The 22,722-nt window shown below is 30.6% G+C and overlaps 3 protein-coding genes and 2 pseudogenes across 3 annotated transcripts; 1 reads left to right on the forward strand and 4 right to left on the reverse strand.

Moving 5' to 3' along the window:
• Positions 1 to 884: 884 nt before the first annotated feature.
• On the reverse strand, positions 885 to 5,353 carry LOC107624118 (plant intracellular Ras-group-related LRR protein 7). Its single transcript, XM_016326580.3, has 9 exons — positions 5,047 to 5,353; positions 4,210 to 4,279; positions 4,036 to 4,082; positions 3,235 to 3,343; positions 3,015 to 3,100; positions 2,411 to 2,501; positions 1,931 to 2,016; positions 1,516 to 1,602; positions 885 to 1,399 (listed from the first exon to the last, which is right to left on the reverse strand). Exons 1-9 carry the CDS (start codon positions 5,143 to 5,145, stop codon positions 1,289 to 1,291), a joined length of 786 nt encoding a protein of 261 aa, XP_016182066.1. The 5' UTR covers positions 5,146 to 5,353; the 3' UTR covers positions 885 to 1,288.
• A 2,156-nt stretch (positions 5,354 to 7,509) lies between these two features.
• Positions 7,510 to 8,561, reverse strand: LOC148578928 (mitogen-activated protein kinase kinase kinase 20-like; annotated as a pseudogene).
• A 371-nt stretch (positions 8,562 to 8,932) lies between these two features.
• LOC148578929 (mitogen-activated protein kinase kinase kinase 20-like) lies at positions 8,933 to 9,824 on the forward strand (annotated as a pseudogene).
• Positions 9,825 to 12,755: 2,931 nt separating this feature from the next.
• LOC148578930 (transcription factor MYB98-like) lies at positions 12,756 to 14,482 on the reverse strand. Its single transcript, XM_088501851.1, has 3 exons — positions 13,971 to 14,482; positions 13,592 to 13,718; positions 12,756 to 13,403 (listed from the first exon to the last, which is right to left on the reverse strand). Exons 1-3 carry the CDS (start codon positions 14,480 to 14,482, stop codon positions 12,756 to 12,758), a joined length of 1,287 nt encoding a protein of 428 aa, XP_088357977.1.
• Positions 14,483 to 16,714: 2,232 nt separating this feature from the next.
• On the reverse strand, positions 16,715 to 20,151 carry LOC107623321 (triose phosphate/phosphate translocator, non-green plastid, chloroplastic). The gene is made up of 9 exons (XM_016325529.3): positions 19,473 to 20,151; positions 18,957 to 19,079; positions 18,728 to 18,880; positions 18,409 to 18,494; positions 18,206 to 18,290; positions 17,946 to 18,065; positions 17,768 to 17,836; positions 17,232 to 17,361; positions 16,715 to 17,118 (listed from the first exon to the last, which is right to left on the reverse strand). The coding sequence occupies exons 1-9, from the start codon at positions 19,842 to 19,844 to the stop codon at positions 17,042 to 17,044; spliced, it is 1,215 nt and encodes a 404-aa protein (XP_016181015.1). The 5' UTR covers positions 19,845 to 20,151; the 3' UTR covers positions 16,715 to 17,041.
• Positions 20,152 to 22,722: the final 2,571 nt, after the last annotated feature.

Raw genomic sequence — 22,722 nt, forward strand, 5'->3', positions numbered from 1 at the left:
ATTCCCTCCATCACAAAAGGAAAATATAAATATATCTTTTCTTTTTTGTTTCCTTTTATTTTAGCATTTAGTTGTGTATGCAAAGTAAATTTTAAAATGAATGAAATTAATTTAATCATAGTCACTTTTGATTTTTGTTTTTCTCGTGCTCTGTGAATTTGTGGTAAATCAATTATAATTTTGCTTCAAAATTTACCAAACAAAATGAAGCTTTTTTTTTTGTATATGGAAGTAAAAGTAGTGATATATCTTAACATTGTAATTTTTGGTGTTTTTCAAAAGTGTGGAAGATACAAAAATCGGAGGGTCCGATTTCTATACTTCAAATTTTTTAAATTTTTTTTAACATTCTGTTCTCTCATAAATCCCTCAGTCCGATTTCTGTATCCTCACAAATCGGACGGTCCGATTTCTGTACTTCTCACAAATCGGACGGTCCGATTTTTGTTTATCTAATTAAACGGTTCCACATTTGAGAATAACACCTCATCAACCCACATTTTGAAAAAACACTATTGCTACTCCAATATCAAAAACAAAATCTGACAAAATGATAGTTCCACTTTTGCTGATATAAACTGAACCTTTGGACTTAGGTTGGTCACTATCAAAAGTATCAATAAAACCTAGTTTGTACCATTCAGTCTTTTCACATGGTCCACCTGTTTTTGGTTTTGGGTTGTCTATATAGACTTTCTCCTTAATTAGATTGTTAGAGGTACCATGTTAAAAAGGGACCCCAAAAAAAACATGCCTTGAAAATTATTCATTCTTGGCAGTAAGATAATTTTGTGATGATAAAAATCTCATCTTTCAGAAAAACAACCCTCTAACTTGTACTAATGTTTCTTCATATAAACATTATCTTCCATCTAAGCTTAGAATGAAACAAAGCACTGCATAAGATTTTTTCATTCTTTATCACCTGAAATAATATTAAGGGGCAAAGAATGCCATTGCAGCCCTTAAATATTACACATCCAAAGCAATGTTAATTTACATCTGCCAAGATACATATATAATCCCTTTTCATCATCAACAAAATGGCTTCAAATAATCCCATATATGAAAATCTAAAGATGAGTGCTGGATAATGGCTCCATTTACAAGCCAGCAATGCATATTTGCATGAAAATTTGGGTAAGGAGAAACAAAAATAGGGATCATATACAATGTAACAGAGGGATAAGATACCCTTTCTTCCATGCTACATAAAAAGTTTCATCCAAAATGTATGTCTATATATAGTTCCATTGCAAGTGGTGTCATTATCTAGCATAGGATGATTTTAATGATCAACACCCTCATCAAGACCTTTGGAACTAATCATCACGTTTGCATCAATTTGTTTGTCAAACTTCTTTCTCCTTCTGGCTTCGAATTCTTGGAATCCATCCATCTAGAATATTCATCAATGGTTCAAATTTACATTTAAATTGAACATTTATATTGACTTAATAGATGAAATACAGATGGGAAAGCAGAAGGTAAAACAATAAGAAAAAGGAAACATACCTGCTGAAATTGATCCATTGATATTGGATTGCCATGCAGTGATAAGTTCTGAAGAGCTTTACAGTCTTTCAATAAATTCGGCGGTATCTGTTTAGAAGTAAAGCAAAGAAAATCATCAAGACCTTTGCAATCACAGGAAATAAGTGTTGACCTTGAACAATTCGATATGTGAGTGTTGAACAGTAACATATAATGCAAGTAAAGAACATATAAGCAGACCAAAGCTTTGTATTTTGATTAGAGTATGCAGCTAATCTATGGTTTTACATTACAATCAGAAGTTTACCATAAATTGATAATTGAAATTTGGTGCCCATACACACAAAATAAATAACCCAGAGAGAATAAGATATCATTCAATCAAGTTCAGCATTGCATCAGTAAAGTTCTTCTTCTTCACATCACAAAATAATACCTGGTTCACATTGTTGTTATCTAGGGAAAGTGACTTCAAGTGAGAGAGATTGCATACTGAAGCAGGAAGCTCTTCAATTTGATTATCTGAAATGTTCAAAATTAGCCAAGTCATTACAATATGAAGCCATTTAACAAAAAAAGCTGATGATGTTAGCTGTTCCAAAGATCCAGATTAAATTATCATAGAAATTGTCCATCCCTAGAGAAGTCTTACAGTATATATATCACAGTCATTCTTCATCTGAAATTTTGACACTATCTTTAAGATTATAAACCTAACAATCAACTAAACTCAGTTTAGGAAGGTCAACAATCTTCCAAACCCAGTTAAGTAAGACCACATTGATAAAATAACTCTTTGATCACTTTACATGACTGGCAAGGAAAAAATGGATGCGATGGGAAATACATGCAAAATCATGCATTATCATCCTCGTCCGATGCATACACAAAGAAGTCAAGTCAAGTAGATACAAACCATTAGCTTGTATTTCTTCCAAAGAGTAGCAACTACCAACGGATTCTGGTAGAGACTGTAACTTGTTATTTGACACATTTAAAATCAACAGCTGCATTATCAAACATGCATGAAACTCTAAAGTTAAAAAATGGTACACATTTTATATCAAAATATCCTAAACTGTCAAAGAAAACACAATAACAGCAATTTCAGCTAATTTATTATGAATACATCCTTATGATCCAAGTGCCATAGGCGTTTACAGCATAATATAATATCAAAGGTAACAAAATAGCAAATAATAAAGAGAAATCAAGTCTATATCCAGACAATCATGTACAGTTAGATGGAAAAAAGCTATAAGAATGACACAACACAATCTAAAATGTCTTACAGTGTAACTAACTTTGCATCATAGCTAATGTGTCCATGACATGGAGAAAAGTTACCAATTCAAAATGTCTATTAATAATAGGGTAATCCCAAACCATTCAACATCCCTTGATTATGCAGTGGTAACAAGCATATCCACATAAAGATGCATCATGAATGGAAACTCCAAATCTGAGAAGGAATAGAATAGTGAGATGATATTTAGGTTCCATTAGGTATGATCACTTACATTTCTTAAACTGCCAATAGTTGCTGGCAAGGATGTTAACAAATTTCCAGAGATGGATAAGCGTTCAAGCCTTACCAACTGGCCCACTGGAAAAAGAATACACTGTCAGCTATAAATAAAATCTCAAAGAAAATGTTCCTTGAAATACATGTCATGGAAGAAAATAAGGTAAAATCATTTCTTTAAAAAAGTTATCTTATTGAATTAAAAAGAGAATTACATTCATCAGGCAAGGAAGAAATTTGATTTCCATCAAGGTTCATGAGTTTTAGAGATTGGAGTTTTCCCAAATTCACTGGCAGTCTCTCAATTACATTCTCCGCCAATATCTGTGATGTTAGCACAACTTGATTATATGGCAGTTTTTGCAATCAATCTTTAATAATACCATACGGCTAGGTTTGTTGAAAAATTTAAAACAACCACTGCTAAAACACCAACACGGAAGAAAAGAAAACAGAATAGTTTAAACAAACTCAAAACTGACAAATTCTATCCTAATCAATAAGTAGACAAACTTCTAAAGGAACAACAAAAATGTGATAGAGTTTGCGGTAGCAAGGAAGCCTGCCAAACCTAAATCGGTTATGTGGCTCCTTGAAATTTTTTGCAGGATTTAGAACTTCTTGTTCATCCCTGCTATTGAACAATGAAAAGACCAATGTGCAATGTAAACAAGGAGGATTTGAATGCACATTGAGAAATTATTTGTCTTCCTAACTCACTAGCCTCACCTTTTTGAGAGAGAGAATTATCGTGTTTTCAAGCTATGCAACTTCAAGAAACAAGTAAACAACTGAACTCAAGTCAATGACAACTGGCTGGAATACTAATATTTACAAAAGATGGTTACTTAGTATCAATATCCAAATCTATTGCATCCTATTTAATTTACAGCTCTAGTGCTCTTTCATATTTCAACACAAATAGATATAATCCATAATCACATTTCCCAGTTGAAAAAGATTGTTCATGATAAGTTTCAAAGCTTGAGGCATAGAGTGAAATTCTTGTTTCTTACCAGGCGCTGCATATTAATTAATTTGCTTATTTCCATGGGAATGTCAACTGCAATGAAGGAAAATAATAGTGGAAGGAAATTTTCAGCAAAGTCAAAAAGATAAAATATATTTTAGATCAAGCGCTTCTTAATCAAAATGTGATGAGAAAGAAAATCGGAAGAAAGAGCACACACCTATTCGATTATGTGTTAAGTCAAGTGTGCGCACACTTCTGTCTAGATCAAGGATTTCGTCAGGAAATGTCTGTTTACCATGAGAGCCAAAAGGTCCAAGGTAAGTACGTATCATAAAAGCAAACAGTTATACATGTTAAGAGAATCATTTTTGTTTGGTCGTCTTCCCTCTCAAAATACATCTCAGTTAGGAACATCAGAAGGGGCCACTAAACTTGACAACATATCAATTAACACTAGAGGACAATATCATATTTTTTCCCTTTTGCTCTAGAACAATACACCTTTATGTTTTGACCCACAATTCAGTGAACAAAAAATATCCTATCCCATGCATCAATCACCTCAATGTAGAACTGTTCATTGTATGCAACAGCTATAAATCTATAATACTTATGTTATTTGCACTCACTAATCATCAGTAACCGCATAAAGTCACTCTCCTGCGCATTCCATCTAATGTTGGAGGGAAGCGAGTCAGTTCAGTATCCAAAATGAAGTGAGTACAGAAACCATTTCTCAGTTAATAAATTTTGAATTCAAGTTGTGTAACACAACAAAGAAATAATTATACAAAGGAAAAAAAGACTAAACCCTTTAATTGATCACAAATTCAATGTCAACCACTGAATTGATCCCTATTCAGAGTTTACAAAACATATTCTTCATAATCATATCAGTACTTAACTTCGGGATCAATACAACAAATTACAGTCAGCAACCTCGCACTTTTTTTTTTTTTAAATCCTCTAAATTAACTCAACAAGGCACCAATTTAAGATTTCAGTGAAATCAAAATCGAAGAGTTAAAAAGAAGGAAAAAAAAAAAACAGTTACCTTCAATTTGGAGTCGCGGAGAGCAACAATGCCGGTGGATCGCCACCGCGCAGCTCTGGTGGCTTTGGTGTCAGCATTTTTGCTCTGTATACACCCCATTCCACAATTCCCAAAAAATAAAAAATAAAAAAACTCTTTTTTTTTTGTTGTGCTGGGTTTTGGGGGTGCGAAGTGAAATGGTTAGGTTATTTACGACACAAATTCAAATAGAAATCAAGTGAGGCTCAGAAATTGATTTGACAAAGAAGACAGAGTAGGAAGAAGAAGAAGAAGAAGAAGAGATTCAATAGTCAGAACCAAAAAGCGCGTTTTCTTTTTTATTATCGCCTTTTTTTTATTTAGTTTAATTAATTAACTAATTTTGTGATAATAACAATTTAACACGTTGTAATATAGTTTGGTTTTGGTTGGTTATTACAGTTGTGTTAGCTGTTGACAGAGGGGCACTTTCGTAAATGGCAACTGCCACTTCTACTTGACTCACCACGTCTTTTTTTTTAAACACAAAACAATTATTATATGGTGGAAACTCAACTGCAATTAACTTCACGTGAAATTGATATTTGAGATCCGTTAGATGATTTGATTGATTTAACTAAATTTTTATCTAACAGTTTTCAAATATCAACTTCACGTAAAGTCGACTTCACCTGAGTTTTCATCAAATAAAATAAGTGTACACAAAAAAATTAATTACTACACAAGTTACTTATATAAAATATAAAAATATTATATGTATACAAAAAATAACTACATTTATAAATTTTGATTTATTTTTTTCTAATTCAATAATTAATTATCAAAATAATTAAACTTGTAATAATGTAATCAAACTTATTTATAATAATATAATAAAAAAATTAAAATACCAAATACGTATTTTGATATAAGATAACTAATTGATAGATAATTTTTTAGGCATATATAATATAATTATATATATATATATATATATATATATATATATATATAATATGAAACAACACATTGATATATTTATATACACCTAAGATTTTTTATAAATGAATTGACTGGAATTGGTGTCCAAATTCTGCAATATGTTATTATTTATTAAATAATAAGTTTAAAAATAGTAATTTTTATTAATGATAATAATAATACGAAATTAAATTTATGAGTAAATTTCTTTAAACTAAAAGTGCATGAAAAATTCATTCTTCGAATTTATGGGTTTTTAAGCTAAATCTTTAAAAATTAAAATGTTTATTCAAATGTTAAAAATGAAAAAATGAAACCATTTGTATCGATCTTTTTTGTTAAAAAATATTTTTAACTGAAATATATAAAAATTAAAAAATAAATATTCAACAATCTTTACTTAATGAAAAGATTGATAAGTATTAAGTAATAACTATGCTCTGTTAAACGGCACTAGAAACAAACTCAAATCAGTTTCTATTGCTATGAATTAAGCGTACAAATCGAATTTATTACATTAATAAGACCTTAATTAATCTCAATAGAGAGTTAGAAACAAACACAATAAGTTATTAAGCTTAATTAATTCACTCTTAAATTGCTTCTTTCAAACATATTATATTGTCTTCTTCAATTTGTTTGGACTGTATGTATGTATCTATGTGTCGTATAATCCTATATTGATGAATTTATTACTCCTTGTACTAAACATTGTTCACCAAAATTAAGAACTTCTGTAAAATAAAATATATAGTAGCAGGGAAATAAATAAATAAACAAATAAATGAATTCAACTCTGATATAGACTTGTTTTACCTCTGTCCACCTAAATTTTGCCAATAAAATTTTATAATGATATTAATTTTTTTTAAATAAAAAATAGTTAATAAATATTATATAAAAACTCAAAAGATGATAAATATTTTACTGTTCAAAACTATATCGTTTTTATATTTATATAACAGTAACAGAATACGTATCATTGTAAATAACGAAATACATAAAGACATATATGTTACCATTAACATTTCAAATTTAAAATTATTGAGTATCTAATTATGACTTTACTCTTCTTCTTGTATCATACATTGTGTTGTGTACATATTATTATATAATATGAAATAGAAATGTACACAATATACAACTCTCAGTTTCACTTGCCTAACATTTCTCAATTTATCTTTCCGTAAATAAGAAATTAGCCACAAAACATTGCATACGCCATACATTTAGTTTTTAAGAATCAAATCTGGGACATTATCTTTAAACAAGTCAAATAACTACAACTTGTGTTAGTCTATTTAGGTATTCTAGTTTCTAATCAATTATTTATTTGATCATATACTGAAAGCAGGATTATAAAAGGAAAAAAGAAAAAAAAATTGAAACAAAAACAAGGAACTGATAACATCTGAGGCACAAATAATAAACAAAACTATTGTTATTAACATAGTTTTTTAAATCTTACAAACTATAAATATTATATAACAGATTCATTATTCATAAACACTTTCTACAATTTATCTATTTCCTAACACCGCCTGACTCCAACTCTCTTTCGGCAAAGCCATCAAAGAGAAGAAGACGGCCTGACCCAAGAGACCCTACAGCATAGCCATCAGGCCCTTGGATAGGGGACACAATAAACAAAACTACCATCCAATTTTACAATATCATAATTTTTCTAACTACATGTACCATAAAAGAAAGGATGATATGAATGAAAAAGTGTTATGTAAAGGAATGGATGATCAAGAAGCATCTCAGTAGTCTACCTCTTGCTAGGATCCTTCATAAAGCGCTTTTCCAGAAAATCATAACAAAAGACACTGATTCCTTTTGGCTTCTTAGGTGATAGTTCAAGATTCTCAACGAAGAACCTCAAATACTCCTCAGTACGCAAAAATCTCTCACCCCATGCAAGCAATCCGTCAACATTTCAATCACTATGCAACCAAGTGCCCATATATCGATATCGGAGCATCAATATGACCGGAAAATGTCTCCGGCGACAAGTACAATGGCGTACCTCTAGTCTTGGACTTCCAAACCTCAAACTCTGCTTCCTCCTCTTTGGTCTTAGATAATTTGAAATCCGCAATCTTCAATTGATAGTATGCACTCTCTTTCTCCAATGAAGGAAACAGAAGAATGTTCTCCGAATTGAGGTTACAGTGGACGATTCCTTTGCGATGAATATGCAAAAACCCTTTAACAATCATGAGTGCATAGACGCTCACGTCGGTCTCCGGGAGAGGTTTATTGTGGATCAAGTCATCCAAAGAACCGTGAGGAGCATACTCCAACAGAAGATTGTAAAAATAACATCCGTGCTTTACCGTGATCTTGGTGCCAAAGCATCGAATGATTTCTTCGCAACCACCGCTTTCACCTTCTTACAATGATTTGAAAATCTGTTTTCCTTTCTTCAGTGAGAATGCCAACCTGAGAATGGAGCTCTTCTCAGTAATGAAGCTCTGATATGGTGTTTGTGTATCAACAACAATTGCAAGATAAACAGTGTTATAAGAATCCACTCCCAAGACTTTCAGTTTCTTCCATTGTAAGCTACTCATCTTTGATTGATTTTTCTTACTCCCTATATCAACATCAAATGTTACATATAATGATAAAATAATATTATTTATCAATATACAAATTTTTGAATACCTGCAGGTTAGTTCTTTTGGCTCTTTTGTGGATTATGAACTTAGTTTTGTGTTAGTTCGTTACCTTGTGCTATTTATATGATTTTCAGTGATACAACTAATTAATATAAATAGCACAAGGTAACGAACTAACACAAAACTGAGTTCATAATCCACAAAAAGAGCCAAAAGAACTAACCTGCATGTATTCAAAAATTTGTATATTGATAAATAATATTATTTTATCATTATATGTAACATTTGATGTTGATACAAGGAGTAAGAAAAATCAATCAAAGATGAGTAGCTTACAATGGAAAAAACTGAAAGTCTTGGGAGTGGGTTCTTATGGCACTGTTTATCTTGCAATTGTTGTTGATACACAAACATCGTATCAGAGCTTCATTGCTGAGAAGAGCTCCATTCCCAGGTTGGCATTCTCACTGAAGAAAGAAGAACAGATTTTCAAATCATTGTAAGAAGGTGAAAGCGGTGGTTGCGAAGAAATCATTCGATGCTTTGGCACTGAGATCACGGTAAAGCACGGACATTACTTTTACAATCTTCTGTTGGAGTATGCTCCTCACGGTTCTTTGGATGACTTGATCCACAAGAAACCTCTCCCGGAGACCGACGTGAGCGTCTATGCATGCATGATTGTTAAAGGGCTTTCGCATATTCATCGCAAAGGAATCGTCCACTGTAACCTCAATCCGGAGAACATTCTTCTGTTTCCTTCATTGAAGAAAGAGAGTGCATACTATCAATTGAAGATTGCGGATTTTAGATTATCTAAGACTAAAGAGGAGAAAGCAGAGTTTGAGGTTTGAAAGTCCAAGCCTAGAGGTACGCTATTGTACTTGTCGCCGGAGACATTTTCCGGTCATATTGATGCTCCGATCGATATATGGGCACTTGGTTGCATAGTGATTGAAATGTTGACTGGATTGCTTGCATGGGGTGAGAGATTTTTGCGTACTGAAGAGTATTTGAGGTTCTTCGTTGAGTATCTTGAACTATCACCCAAGAAGCCGAAAGGAATCAATGTTTTCTGTTATGATTTTCTGGAAAAAGTGCTTTATGAAGGATCCTAGCAAGAAGTGGACTGCTGAGATGCTTCTTGATCATCCTTTGTTTTATATCACACTTTTTCATTCATATCATCCTTTCCTTTATGGTTCATATAGTTAGAGAAATTATGACATTGTAAGATTGGATAGTGGTTTTGTTTATTGTGTCCGCTATTCAAGAGCCTGATGGCTATGCCGTAAGATTTCTTGGGTCAGGCCATCTTCTTCTCCTTGACAGCTTTGTCGAAAGGGAGTTGGAGTCAGGCGGTGTTAGGAAATAGATAAGTTGTAAAAATTGTTGATGAATAATGAGTCTGTTCTTTAAGATTTAATAAACTATGTTAATAACAATAGTTTTGTTTGTTATTTGTGCTTCGGATGTTATCAGTTCTTTTGTTTGTTTCAATTTTCTTTTTCATTCTTTTTTTTATAATTCTACTTTCAGTATATGATCAAATAAATAATTGATTGGAAACTAAAATACCTAAATAGGCTAACACAAGTGATAGTTATTCGACTTATTTAAAGATAATATCTTAGGTTTAATCCGTAAAACTAAATATATGGCGTATACAATATTTTGTGGCTAATTTCTTATTTACCAGGAGGCTTATAACTTTGCTCTGTTAAACGGCACTAGAAACAAACTCAATTCAGTTTCTATTGCTATGAATTAAGCGTACAAACCGAATTTATTACATTAAGACCTTAATTAATCTCAATAGAAAGTTAGAAACAAACACCATAAGTTATTAAGCTTAATTAATTCACTCTTAAATTGCTTCCTTCAAACTTATTATATTGTCTTATTCAATTTGTTTGGACTGTATGTATGTATACATGCATGTATGTATGTTTATGTCGTGTAATCCTATATTGTTGAACTTATTACTCCTTGTACTTAACATTGTTCACCAAAATTAAGAACGAAAATATTTGATAACCAAAGAAAATTAGTCAAAAACTGCATAACTTGTTTTATTTAAAATTTATTAATTATTGCGATAATTAATTAATACTAAATAAAACAAGTTCTGACTATTTTTTTTGTTTCCTTAGCATTACTAAATTAAGAACTCCTGTAAAACAAAATACATAATAGCAGGGAAATAAATAAATAAACGAATTCAACTCTGATATAGACTTGTTTTACCTCTGTCCACAAATAAAATTTTATAATGATATTATTTTTCTTTTTTAAATAGAGAGCAGTTGATAAATGTTATATAAAAATTTAAAAGATAATAAATATTTCACTATTTAAAATTACATCGTTTCTATATTCATGTGACAGTAATGGAATATGCACCATTATAAATAACGAAATATATAGACAACTTCGTTTCATTTCACACTATTTATTAACGAAAAAACATACATACCACCATTAACATTTCAAAGTCGAAATCCTTGAGTATTTAACTGTGACTATACTCTTCTTCTTTTATCATAAATTGTGTATATATTATTATATAATATGAAATAGAAATATACACAATATACAACTCTCAGTTTCACTTGTAAATATATTATTAAATAAAGAGAAAATTCCACTCTTCTCCCATGCGAGATGCTAACATGACACTATCCTCCTCTCTATTTTATAAATGTACATTCTTCTCCTTTCTAACTTTTAAAAAACATCATCTTTAATCCATTTTAAATTTTTTGTGTAACTAATATTAACTTTATCTATTTTTTAAGAAAAAATAAATTATTTTTTAAAAAAATACTCATTAGCACAAATTTTATTTTTTATCATTAAATTTTGCTTACCAAAATAACCTTTAATAATTTTTTTATTGATTAAATTATATTTTATTAAAATATTTTTAAAAAAATTAATAATTAAATTATTTTTTCTAAGATACCTATCCTTCAATATTTTTTTAATTATTAAATTATAATTTTACCAAAATTTTTGTTAACAATTATTTTTATATTTTACTATTAATTTTTCGATATCAATATATATTATTTTAATATTAAATAAAAAAATCTTACCACTATTAATATGTATAACAATTAATATATATTGATATTGAAAAATAATCTTACTAAAATTTTTTATTTAATATTAAAATAATATATATAGATATCGAAAAATTAATAATAAAATATAAAAAAATTGTTAACGAAAATTTTGGTAAAATTATAATTTAATAATTAAAAAATTATTGAATGATATTTTAGAAAAAAATAATATAATTATTAAATTTTTTTAAAAATATAATTTAATCAATAAAAGAATAATTTATTAAAAGATATTTTGGTAAGCAAATTTAATGATAAAAAATAAAATTTTTGCTAATGCATATTTTTTTCTTAAAAAATGGATAAAGTTAACATTAGTTAACACAAAAAGTTTAAAATGGATTAAAAAGGAAATTTTTTAAAAATTAGAAGGAATGAGAATATACATTTATAAAATAAAGAAGATGAGAGTGTCATTTTAACATAACGTAGAAAAGGGAAGTAGAATTTTCTTTTAAATAAATAAAATAATTGGACATTCCAAAGCATAAGAATTAAGATCCACATTGACATTATGCATTCTTACATAATTAAATCCAGAAGTGCAAATGTACCACAGTGCTAAGTTTAATTTCTAATATAGTAGCATTTAACTTTATGGAATAGACTAAAAGCAAACAAAAAATTACTAATTTATTTCCATTTGTCTTAATAATGTTTCAAGGCTTATAACCCAGTTGCCAATTGGTCCCCTTTAATAAGGATCAAAATTTAACTACAAGCTTTATTTATCATATTCATAAACATAATATATAAAATATTAATACTATAATTGTTTCTAATAGTGATTATTATTACTTAATTTCCTCCTTCAAAATATTCTTGTAGCCCCACCTCACTCCCCATTCCTGCTCCATTGTTGTGTTGTGTTTAAATTTGCTACAAGTTCCATAAACTTTCTCTCTTAAAGGAAGCATATACATGAAGATAAAAAGATAAAAATAATTAAATGTGCATGATAGTTATAGCTACCATATAATATATGCACCAAGGACTAATAAGTAATAATCAAGCATCATCAATTTTTATTGACCTTTGTCACCATCTCCACCAAATCCATCTCCTTCTTGATTATTCCATCACCCTCCATCATGGATTCCACAATCTCTTGTTGCATATCATCACACTTGTAATCAACATCCACAACATTAATAGTACTAGTATCCATAATAGGAGCACAAGGAATGTCATCAAGCAATGAATCAATGCTACACCCTCCTTCAAACAAATTCTCATCAAAACAAAAATCCGGCATTACCTCATTGAAATCATAACTTGGCACCAACCGATCCGACATAGAGAATTGACTATTATTACCTACCGGCTGAGGTTGCGCCGCCGAAAGTGGTGGTGGTGCTTTGCTTGAGGCGGCCGAGCTAGTTTTGTTAGCATTGCCTCTAGGGTTAACAGATTTTCTCCTATAGTCCATTAGAGGATTTTTGTCCAAATTTAAACTCTTGATGTATTCTTGAAGGAGAGATGTTTTAGGGTACTTGGATCTACACTTCCTTTTTGAATATTGCCTTCTCTTGGTAGCATTCCAATGGTTCTTGATCGAGTTTTCAGTTCGTCCGGGCAATCTTTTCGCAATTTCTGCCCACTTGTTTCCTATCTCCACATGAGCTTCAATTAGGATCTTATCCTCATCTTCCGTCCATATATCTTTCTACAAAAAAAAAAAATCGAATCAAATCAAATCGATAAACAACAAGATGATAAAAATGTTAAAAATATCTTTTAATACAGTATTTAGTCACACTTTAAAAGCGTAGCTTATAAAAAATAGTAACAATTCAAAGAGAATCCAAGAGAAAAACATATAATACTATGATATGAACTAAAATTGGTACTAACCTTAATGTCAGGTCTTAGATGATTATGCCAACGCTCTCTACATTGTTTTCCAATTCTCCCAGGCAGCATTTGAGCAATATGAGACCATTTCCTTAATCCATATTGTTCTACCAGCTGAATCAATAAGCTTTATTTTGGTGCAGCAACATATACACACGTTATTTTCTTAGACACAATTTGATTTTATTTATACATGAAATAAAATTAGGTGAAAACTCAGGGTGAAGTCGACTTCACGTGAAGTTGACACTTGAGAGTCGTTAGATGAAAATTTAGTCAGACCAATCAAATCATCCAACGATTTTCAGGTATCAACTTCACGTGAAGTCGACTGCACCTGAGTTTCTACCATAAAATTGTGAATGAATTTTTTTTGTACCTATCTTCGCTTTCTGTCCATTGGCCCTTTACTATGTTAGACTTCTTTTGAAGTTTGTAGGTCTTCTTGGATGTTGGGTATAACTTATTGTTTTTGTTGACTCCATTGACCCTTTTGTAATAACCCATTGTTGATATGGATGAGACTTCATCTGGCAGAACGAGATTCGTAGGCTTGGTCTCTTGAAGAGGATAAAATGGTAAATAACCTTGGTTTCCAACTATGATATCCAATGGAGTACTTCGATTATTGTTATTAGTGAGGTTCAAATTACCAAAACCTCCTCCGTTATATTGGAAATCATCCATAACATGAACATTATTATTCTCCACAAAAGGCTTGCACTCATAGACATCAAAGGAATCAAGATTTGTTAGAGAAACTTGATGATTTGATGATGAGGAATTGCCATTCACATTCACTTGATGAAATTGATCAACATGGTGATGGAGATCTTGGTAGAATCCATGAGATGAATTAGAGATTCCAAATGGAAGATCAATTTCCTTCATTGTTAGTGAATATTGCATTGTTTGTGATGCAAAAGTTTCTCTAAGGTTTGTTTGAAAATCCTTTGACAAAAGAAGTAATAGAAAATTAAGTGATGAGCATTACTCTGTTTCAAGTTTCAATCCAACTTGTTTATGTTACTTAATGGGGAACGTTACCATAATAATGAATTAATTGCATGGGATATTGATTCACATCTTGATGGCTTAGTTTGTAACTTCAAACATTAGGAATCTAGCATTATATTTTTATTTAATTTTCTTTTGTCAATGACTTAGTTTGTAACTTTCACTAGGATTTAACGGTATTCAATTATGATATTTATTTATTGTTGATAGAGTTTATATGCTTATCTAGTGTAGAGTAATTTTATGAGAAATATTTTTGGAACAATATTCAATGACATTCTATCAATGTAAAGTAATGTAGAGTACAATCAAAAGCTTATGAATATCTATTTAACGCACTAATTAGTACTAATTGCAAATTTAACTTAAATTTACTTCTTTCAAAGTATACCCTTCATTTAGAAGAATGAAGAATAAACAATAAGGACTAATTACTCCTAGTTGGATGGTTTGCAACAAGGGAACACCTTAACTCTTTTTATATTCACCAAATTAAGGTGCAACTTCTGCATACTGCTATTTTTTTTAATAATCTCGTTTAAATGTGAGATAATGTATCAAAATTTAAATTATATGTTAATATAATTAGCTAAGAAAATATGTTCTCGTACCAATTCAATGAATTCATTCAAATTCGGATACAATCTAGTTGACCCATTTCTTTATTTTTAATTTTAAATTTCATTAAAAATAATTTGGAAATATGTAAAGGGTTGTCTCGTACTTTTTCAATGTCCATATAATATATTAATTCATAGGACTAAATTTATATAATTATTTAATAAAATTATTAACATTCTTTATATATGAAAGCTTAGATAGTTTTTTATTAATTAAACCGCATGTAGCTTCTTATTAGATGCAATTTTATTCAAGTAAAAAATAGTTTCTGTTAATTGACCTATTTGAACATAAATAGTTTTAAATAATATAATTTCCTAATATGTATGTAATAATCCTTTAATTTGTTCCCAAAGGTTTAAGGTAGCTTAATTTGTTTGACTTGCGGTTATACTTTTGACTTAATGATTCATTTCTTTGACCAAGTTGACTTTTCTGTCCTAGTTATACAGGTTTCATTGTTTGTCACTCTACATGCACATTGGTAAAGAAATTCAATGTATATTTTAATTTAGCTTTGATTTCACTTAATAGCTATTAGTTAACAAAAGGCAAAAAAAGAATTACTTGTTTAATTACCAAAAAACAAAGGGATGTCTTCCTGCTGAAAATGTAACCTTCCTTCAACTAACATTCTATGAACTATCCTTCTAAGCAAATTTAGTATGCTATACATAAATTTTCAATATTATTGAATATTAAAAGAAAACATAAATATTTAATGATAAACGATAAATATATGTTTTCATGGTACTAAATTAACATGATATATCTAATACTTTTCCATTTTAAAATATGTGTTACAAAATTTAGTCATATTAAAAAAATCAATGTATTTAAATATATAAACATTTTGAAACGAAAGAAATATGATATTGATATTGATATATTTCATATTTAGGGAACATTTACCGCATTAAAAATGGTCACTCGTAGAACTTTTTCACGTGGACTTTACGATGAATAATTGTTGCCAACAATTATTGATATTGCCGGTAATGACAAATTACGGTTTCTAACAGCCACATGGTGGTCACTACTACTCGCTAGAATCAACAATAATATATAATAAGATTGCAACAAAGTAATCTTTCAAAATATTAAAATACATTAATTTTAAAGCAACTTCCAAGGAACTTGACAAAATGCCTTTAAACATAAACTAAACAAAAAAATTGTTCTCAATAACACGTAGAGAAGCTTTTATAAAGAAAAATATCTGCCTAAGATGCCAAATACTCTAACATCAGCCGGTAACAAGTAACGAGTCTAATTCTACTTACCGAACAATAAATTGAAACGGTTAAACGCTAAGAGTAACAGAAAAGTTATACACTAAAATTACAATTCTCAATATTTTAATGGCACCAACAAAAATCATAATTGAAAATAGTTAAATCTGGTATAAATAAAAATATGCCCGTATGCAAAGGTATAATGTAAAAGTGACATTACTCTAACAGAAGAACTTGCACTAAGTCTATGTGTACCAAATCAATAGATGATTACATATATGCTTCATGTAAGCAAATATTACATTAAGAACACGCACACCTTCATGAGGTATTTGAGCAAAATTCAGAAGCTGATAAATTTTTTCATGTAGCAAAATCAATGGGCACTTACTCAGAATATTGAAATCCACAAGGTAGCTAAGAGAGAAAAAAAAAAAGAAACAAAAAACAAAAAACAAAAAAGGTGACGGATAAGAGGTAATCCTCAAGTTCCCTATCTGACCTACAAATAAATTAGAGATGTAGCTATTTGGCTGCTGCTTTTTTCATGCAACGACAAAATTTTACCATTTGAAAATTAAGCTGTCTTGGCCTTTGGCTTAATCCTCTTCACCCTTGAGTATAGGAAAACTCCAGCAAGAGCTACAGCAGTTCCTGTAGAAAGAACATAAAAATCTCAGCAAATGATAGCAGGGATACAATATAATTATTAAAACTTCAAACATCTCTTCAACTGTTTTCCAGTTGGAAGTGGGAAGAAGTTTTACCGAAAGCGTTCACAGGAGAGACAGGTGTTTGGAAGAAGATGACAGAGCTAACAATGACCACAACCCTCTTCACACAGTTGCCAACAGAGTGAGTAACAGGTGATACTCTCTGCAATATCATGTAAGAAACCTGCATAGCCAATTCACAGAAAACCATCAGTACCTATTATTAAGAAATGCAGAGTCTTTTAACCATTCATCATTATAGGATAAAACAAGTCATTTTCTAAATAAATTTAAATGTTCAACTTCAACAGCCCAATGAGGTAAGGGCATAGACATAAAATATCTCACAGCATAGTGGTCATACAGTCACTCAACTTCTGTAACATTTTTAAACATCTCACATAAAACAGATTTGCTTGGATATGTAACATTCACTTAGGTTTAACTTAGCATTCAAAATTTTTTGAATCGATCATCCCAGTGTTGGACTGGGGTTTGATGTTGATGTCAGAGATTCAATGCTCCACTAGGCCACAATATAGCCCCACATTTAACAAGTGCTTGAACCGAAAGCATATAAATCAACTCACTTGCTGATATGCATGGAAACAGAGTGCAGCAAGTACAGATCTAATGTACACTTGTCTCACATTTAAACCCTGTCAAGAAAAATGATGTAACAACGGATTAGCATTCTCAACACCATTATGTCTTTTGATTGTGGCAATGTGGATATGACAAAAGCTATGCTAACATCAAGATACTCACAGCAGATTGCAGGTAAGTAGGGGTAAATTTGACACCCTCCATGACGAAAGCCACAGGTGCTAACAAGAAGAAGGACATGATCGTTATTATAGAGAAGAGGGTTATGTTATCCATAGAATCCTGAGAAGAACAAAAATGCATGTTATTTTCTGCTTTCTAAATGTGAAATAACATTTATAAAATGCATTCTGAATTGTATCAATTAACATAAACAATGACACATATCCAAAACTTTTGGAAGTGTTCCTGCATTAAAATACCTCTTTCTTAACCATGACTTTTTTGCTAAGAACATTACGAGATTGATTCAACACGTTGGAAGCCATTGCACTCCAAAATCCAGCCCTATCCAATATTCCACCATGTTAGAATTCTAATGATCAAATCCTTTTTTAATGCATGATATCTCTTCCCATTCCTCTTCCAGAAGACCAGAAGTAATAAGACACAGAGGAGATCTTACCAATTGAAAGAGGCCTCAGTCACAGATGCCAATGCAACACCACCAACAATAGGCAAAAGGGAACCAACCACCCATGGTGTAGGCATCTACAAGAAAGTTAAATGATGGATTAAAATTGGAAATCATCAATTTACAATTTCTTGGATGTCTAAGGACTTTTTCTTCAAGAAACTGCTTCAACTGTCTATTGTCTCTAACTACGGGTAACCTTTTAAAATTCACTTTTTCATTGATTGCAATAGGCTACCCTTTTAAAATTTCACTTTTTCATTGATTGCAATAGGCACTGCGAGGTTGTACGAAAATATAGTATTCTAACCTCTCCAAGGAACATTGCGGAAAAGACCACTGAAAAGAAAGGCTCCATGGCTTTGATTGTGTGAGTGAACGACACAGCCACCTTTCCAAGACTCATATTGGTGAAAAGATTTCCGAAAGTATGCACGAGAGCCAGTGGCAATATTGCTGCAAGCTGCCAAAAGATTCTCAGTCAGTCAACAATGCAGAACACAGAATATACAATAATTCATCAACCACCACCAGAATACCTGAGCACCAGTGATCTTCGGTCTCTTGTACAGATTCAAACCCCACATAAACGACACAAGAACAGTTCCAACAGCAAATTGAACAAGGGTCACAGTCACCGGAAATTGATAAACCTTCAAGACCTGTAAATAACCATATATTTATTTATTTTTTTTTCAAAAAACGATCAAGCTAAATTCAAATCCAAATTATCAAGAAAATGAGAAATGACAATAACCTTCAGAACCTCAACAACAGAGAAAAACAATCCAAATTCCAGCACAACACTATAATCACAATTTGATAATTTCACATAGATCTATAAACTATAATTCAAAATTGAATTGCTAGCACATAGTAAGAGCTTTCACAACAAAATAAAACATTCGCACAAACTACGATTATCAATTCAGCTCAAACATGAAGCAAACATTTACGTTCAGATCAAATTACATACATCCACTTCCACCAAAATTCCACTAAAATTTTCTCATACACGTTGAAATTTTAAAAAATAATATAAAAAATCGAATCACCTGCTTATTGTAGATATTGAAGTAGATGTTGAATAGGTACCAGAGGCCGAAGAGGGAGCCAAGCTCAAGAGTCTTGAGCAAGCCGCCGGAGGCAGCGGCGTCTCCGCTGGCGCTTTCGGGAACGGAGGCGGCTCTTGCCTCGAAGCGAGCGCGGTCGTCGAGATCGGAATTGCGCGGGCGGAACTTAAAGGAGGAGGAAGAAGAATGAAGCCAGGATCGGCGCGTGAAGGAAGAAGAGGTTGCATTGGAGGTAAGGGGATCGGATTTGGAAGCAGAGAGACGCAATGGATGGAAAGAGAGGGAGGCGGAGCGAGGCGCGTGGGGAGTGCGGAGAGGGAGGGAGGGAGAGAGAGTGAAAGCCACGCTCTGCATTTTTGTAGTAAGGAGATCTGAGGCGAGAAATGAAATCTGAGAGGGAAGAGAAGGTAGTTATAGAATAGTTAGGGAGGGTTGTGATTTGTGAAATGTGAAGAGAGAGAGAAGAGAACTTCGGAGTTTCCGCCAGCAGCAAAGCAAGGCTTCGAGGTTGGTGGGAAAAGTAAGGGTAGTCGCAGTAGTGAATGACAATGTTTTTGCGTCTCTCTCTGTAATAATAACAGAGAGAACGGGGGAGGAGGTTTTTCTTTTCATTTTGATTTCTTTTATTTATTTATTAAAACGGTAGATACTTTCAAGTTTCACCAAGATCCAAGTGGCTAATTTTTTTTGTTATAGAAGTAAAAGTGGTGATATATTTTAACATGATAATTTTTTGTGTTTTTTAAAACTGTGGAAGTACACAAATTTTTACCGATTTCTGTACTTAAAATTTTTTAATTTTTTTTTAACACAAGTCCCTGGGACCGATTTGTGTACCAACACAAATCTCTGAGACCGATTTGTGTATCTCTCAGAAATCTCTGGGACCGATTTATGTACCAACACAAATTCGTGGGACTGATTTGTGTACCTCTCAGAAATCTCTGGGACCGATTTGTGTACCTCTCACAAATCGGTCAATCCAATTTCTGTACCTCTAGTTAAACGATCCCATATTTAAGTATAACATCCCAACAATCCACATTTAAGAAAAATACCACTATCACTCCAATATTAAAAATAAAAAATTCGATCCAAGTATCCAACACATGAAACCGAATTTTCTTTTTCTTTTTCCTTTTTTTTATATTATTTTTTTAATATTCAAAGTTATTTACGTATCACTTCCAAAAAAACGTCCAAAAAAAAACGTGAGTTAAATTGACATTTGACGATTTTTCACGTACAAATATTTTCTTATAAAAATAATTGTTTAGATGTTTATTGATAGGTTGATACGCATGTATAATTGTTAGGAAGATTTTCAAGTGTACTGTTATACTGGTGTATTAGTAATTTTTAACCGTTGATCTTAATTATATATATTTTTTATAATTAAAATCAACGGTTAAAAATCACTGAAACACCGGTACGACGGCATACTTAAAAATTTTCTTAATTGTTTTTATGTAAAGTTAATGATAAAGAGTAATTAAATTATAATTTAGTCAAATTTATTAAATTATTTAATAATTTTAAATTATCAATTTTACGTGAAGACAATTATATGTTTATAATGTGAATCTTTACTCTATTGATATGTATTATATTAAATAATTTAGTTAAATATATTAAATTTAATAAATTTTTTTATTATCTTTTATATAAAAAAGTTACGGGAATAATTATTAGATATTTTTTAAGATATATTTCAAACTTTTATCACCTGCGTTAGGCAACCTTAATTCTTTTCATCATTATTATCAAATTGTATTATTAGGGATTAATTAATTTAATTTATAATTTAAAATATAGAATTCAGAATTTACAGTAAACTTATTAAGGATTGTACTAAAAAAATTTTCATATAATCTTATTATATTGCAAATTGAATTACATCACGCTAGTTAACAAGAAAAATAAAAACGCATTTTAATATTATTCAAGTTGGTTAGGTGATAATATGTCAATAAAGAAGTGAATATTGTCGCTTAATTACAAATATAATTTTCAATTTAAGAAGATTTTGTTGTGTATGTATTGAAAGTTTGAGAGTAAAATTTTTAAAATAAATGTTGCATTATTAAGTTGAAAATAGCAATATCCAATCCCCATAAGTAATCTCAAATTTAGTATATGAAAATGAAAATTGAAAACAAAAATTCCTTCAAAGAAAATAATAAACTTCCTAATGGCATAGTTGATAATTGAAATACTACTTTGGTGGGGGTTGGTGGTGTGTGAGAAAGTAGGTATGAAATATGATGAGGGAAAAAAAGATGAGGGTCTTCTATCTTTTTGTCCTTTTATTTTTCTTTTTTCCTTAAAACGGAGAGATACTTTTAAGTTTTAACTTTTAACACGATCCAATGTAAGGTGCAATTAGAAAAAAAAAAAAAAAAAAAAAGGAGAAAATGAAAATATTTCCCTAAGATGACAATGGAAGCTAATTTTTTTTAATATTGAAAAAAAATTAGTGTAATACTTAGTTATTGAATTTTGTGGTATATTTTAAAATTATGGAAACGGAATAATACATTTTTCCATATTGACAATACTCTCTCATAATTTTAAAAATTATTATTTTAAAAAATATCACAAAATTTAACAACTCAGTGTTATTGTTATACCATAGCTTTATCCATATCTAAAAAAAATAAATGTACATTGGATTGTCCAATAATAAAAATATATTAAAAGAGACCATCACAATTTTATAAGCCAAATTAATATATATTTCGCATAATTGTGCACAAAAAAATTCAATCATATAATTTTGTTCAAACATCTACTCTATTATCTTTGCACTTTAGAATTTAGGTTTGTAATCTGAAGCTAAAGAAAAGATTGAGAAAATTTTCATAAAAGAATACATGTGGTATGTATGTATAAAAAAAGTTATAGAATATAGTTTGATGTTATATTAAATAATTGGTTAAAAGCATAAAATTTTTTTACAATAGTACACCAAATAAAATAAAATAATTAAAGGGAAAATGGGAAAACAATGAATCTAGATTCAAAAGACGGATATTCTCGTGTAGATATTTTATTCGGCGACCGAGAGGGATGTGGAAAGAGATTGAAGTTTAGGTACAGCAGTCCAAGTTAGGATACATCTTGGTACACATCAATATTTTCCCCTTTTAGGCGCTCACCAAAAATATTTATAGATAGTAGCTAAAACTTTTTTTTATTAAAAACCAAACTATTGCAATATATGAACAGAAGG

Source organism: Arachis ipaensis, chromosome B10 (assembly GCF_059453495.1).
Source record: "Arachis ipaensis isolate K30076 ecotype BB chromosome B10, ASM5945349v1, whole genome shotgun sequence".
NCBI classification, from domain to species: Eukaryota; Viridiplantae; Streptophyta; class Magnoliopsida; order Fabales; family Fabaceae; genus Arachis; species Arachis ipaensis.

Coding starts and splice junctions, on each gene's coding strand:
- LOC107624118 (XM_016326580.3), bottom strand. CDS start 5,145: ATGGGGTGTATACAGAGCAAAAATGCTGACACCAAAGCCACCAGAGCT. Junction 4,280..5,046: donor TCCGCGACTCCAAATTGAAG/GTAACTGTTTTT, acceptor CATGGTAAACAG/ACATTTCCTGACGAAATCCT. Junction 2,017..2,410: donor GGAAGAAATACAAGCTAATG/GTTTGTATCTAC, acceptor TGAACATTTCAG/ATAATCAAATTGAAGAGCTT.
- LOC148578930 (XM_088501851.1), bottom strand. CDS start 14,482: ATGAAGGAAATTGATCTTCCATTTGGAATCTCTAATTCATCTCATGGA. Junction 13,719..13,970: donor TGGACAGAAAGCGAAGATAG/GTACAAAAAAAA, acceptor ACCAAAATAAAG/CTTATTGATTCAGCTGGTAG. Junction 13,404..13,591: donor ATCTAAGACCTGACATTAAG/GTTAGTACCAAT, acceptor TTTTTTTTGTAG/AAAGATATATGGACGGAAGA.
- LOC107623321 (XM_016325529.3), bottom strand. CDS start 19,844: ATGCAGAGCGTGGCTTTCACTCTCTCTCCCTCCCTCCCTCTCCGCACT. Junction 18,495..18,727: donor CCGCAATGTTCCTTGGAGAG/GTTAGAATACTA, acceptor ACTTTCTTGTAG/ATGCCTACACCATGGGTGGT. Junction 17,837..17,945: donor CTACTTACCTGCAATCTGCT/GTGAGTATCTTG, acceptor TTTTCTTGACAG/GGTTTAAATGTGAGACAAGT.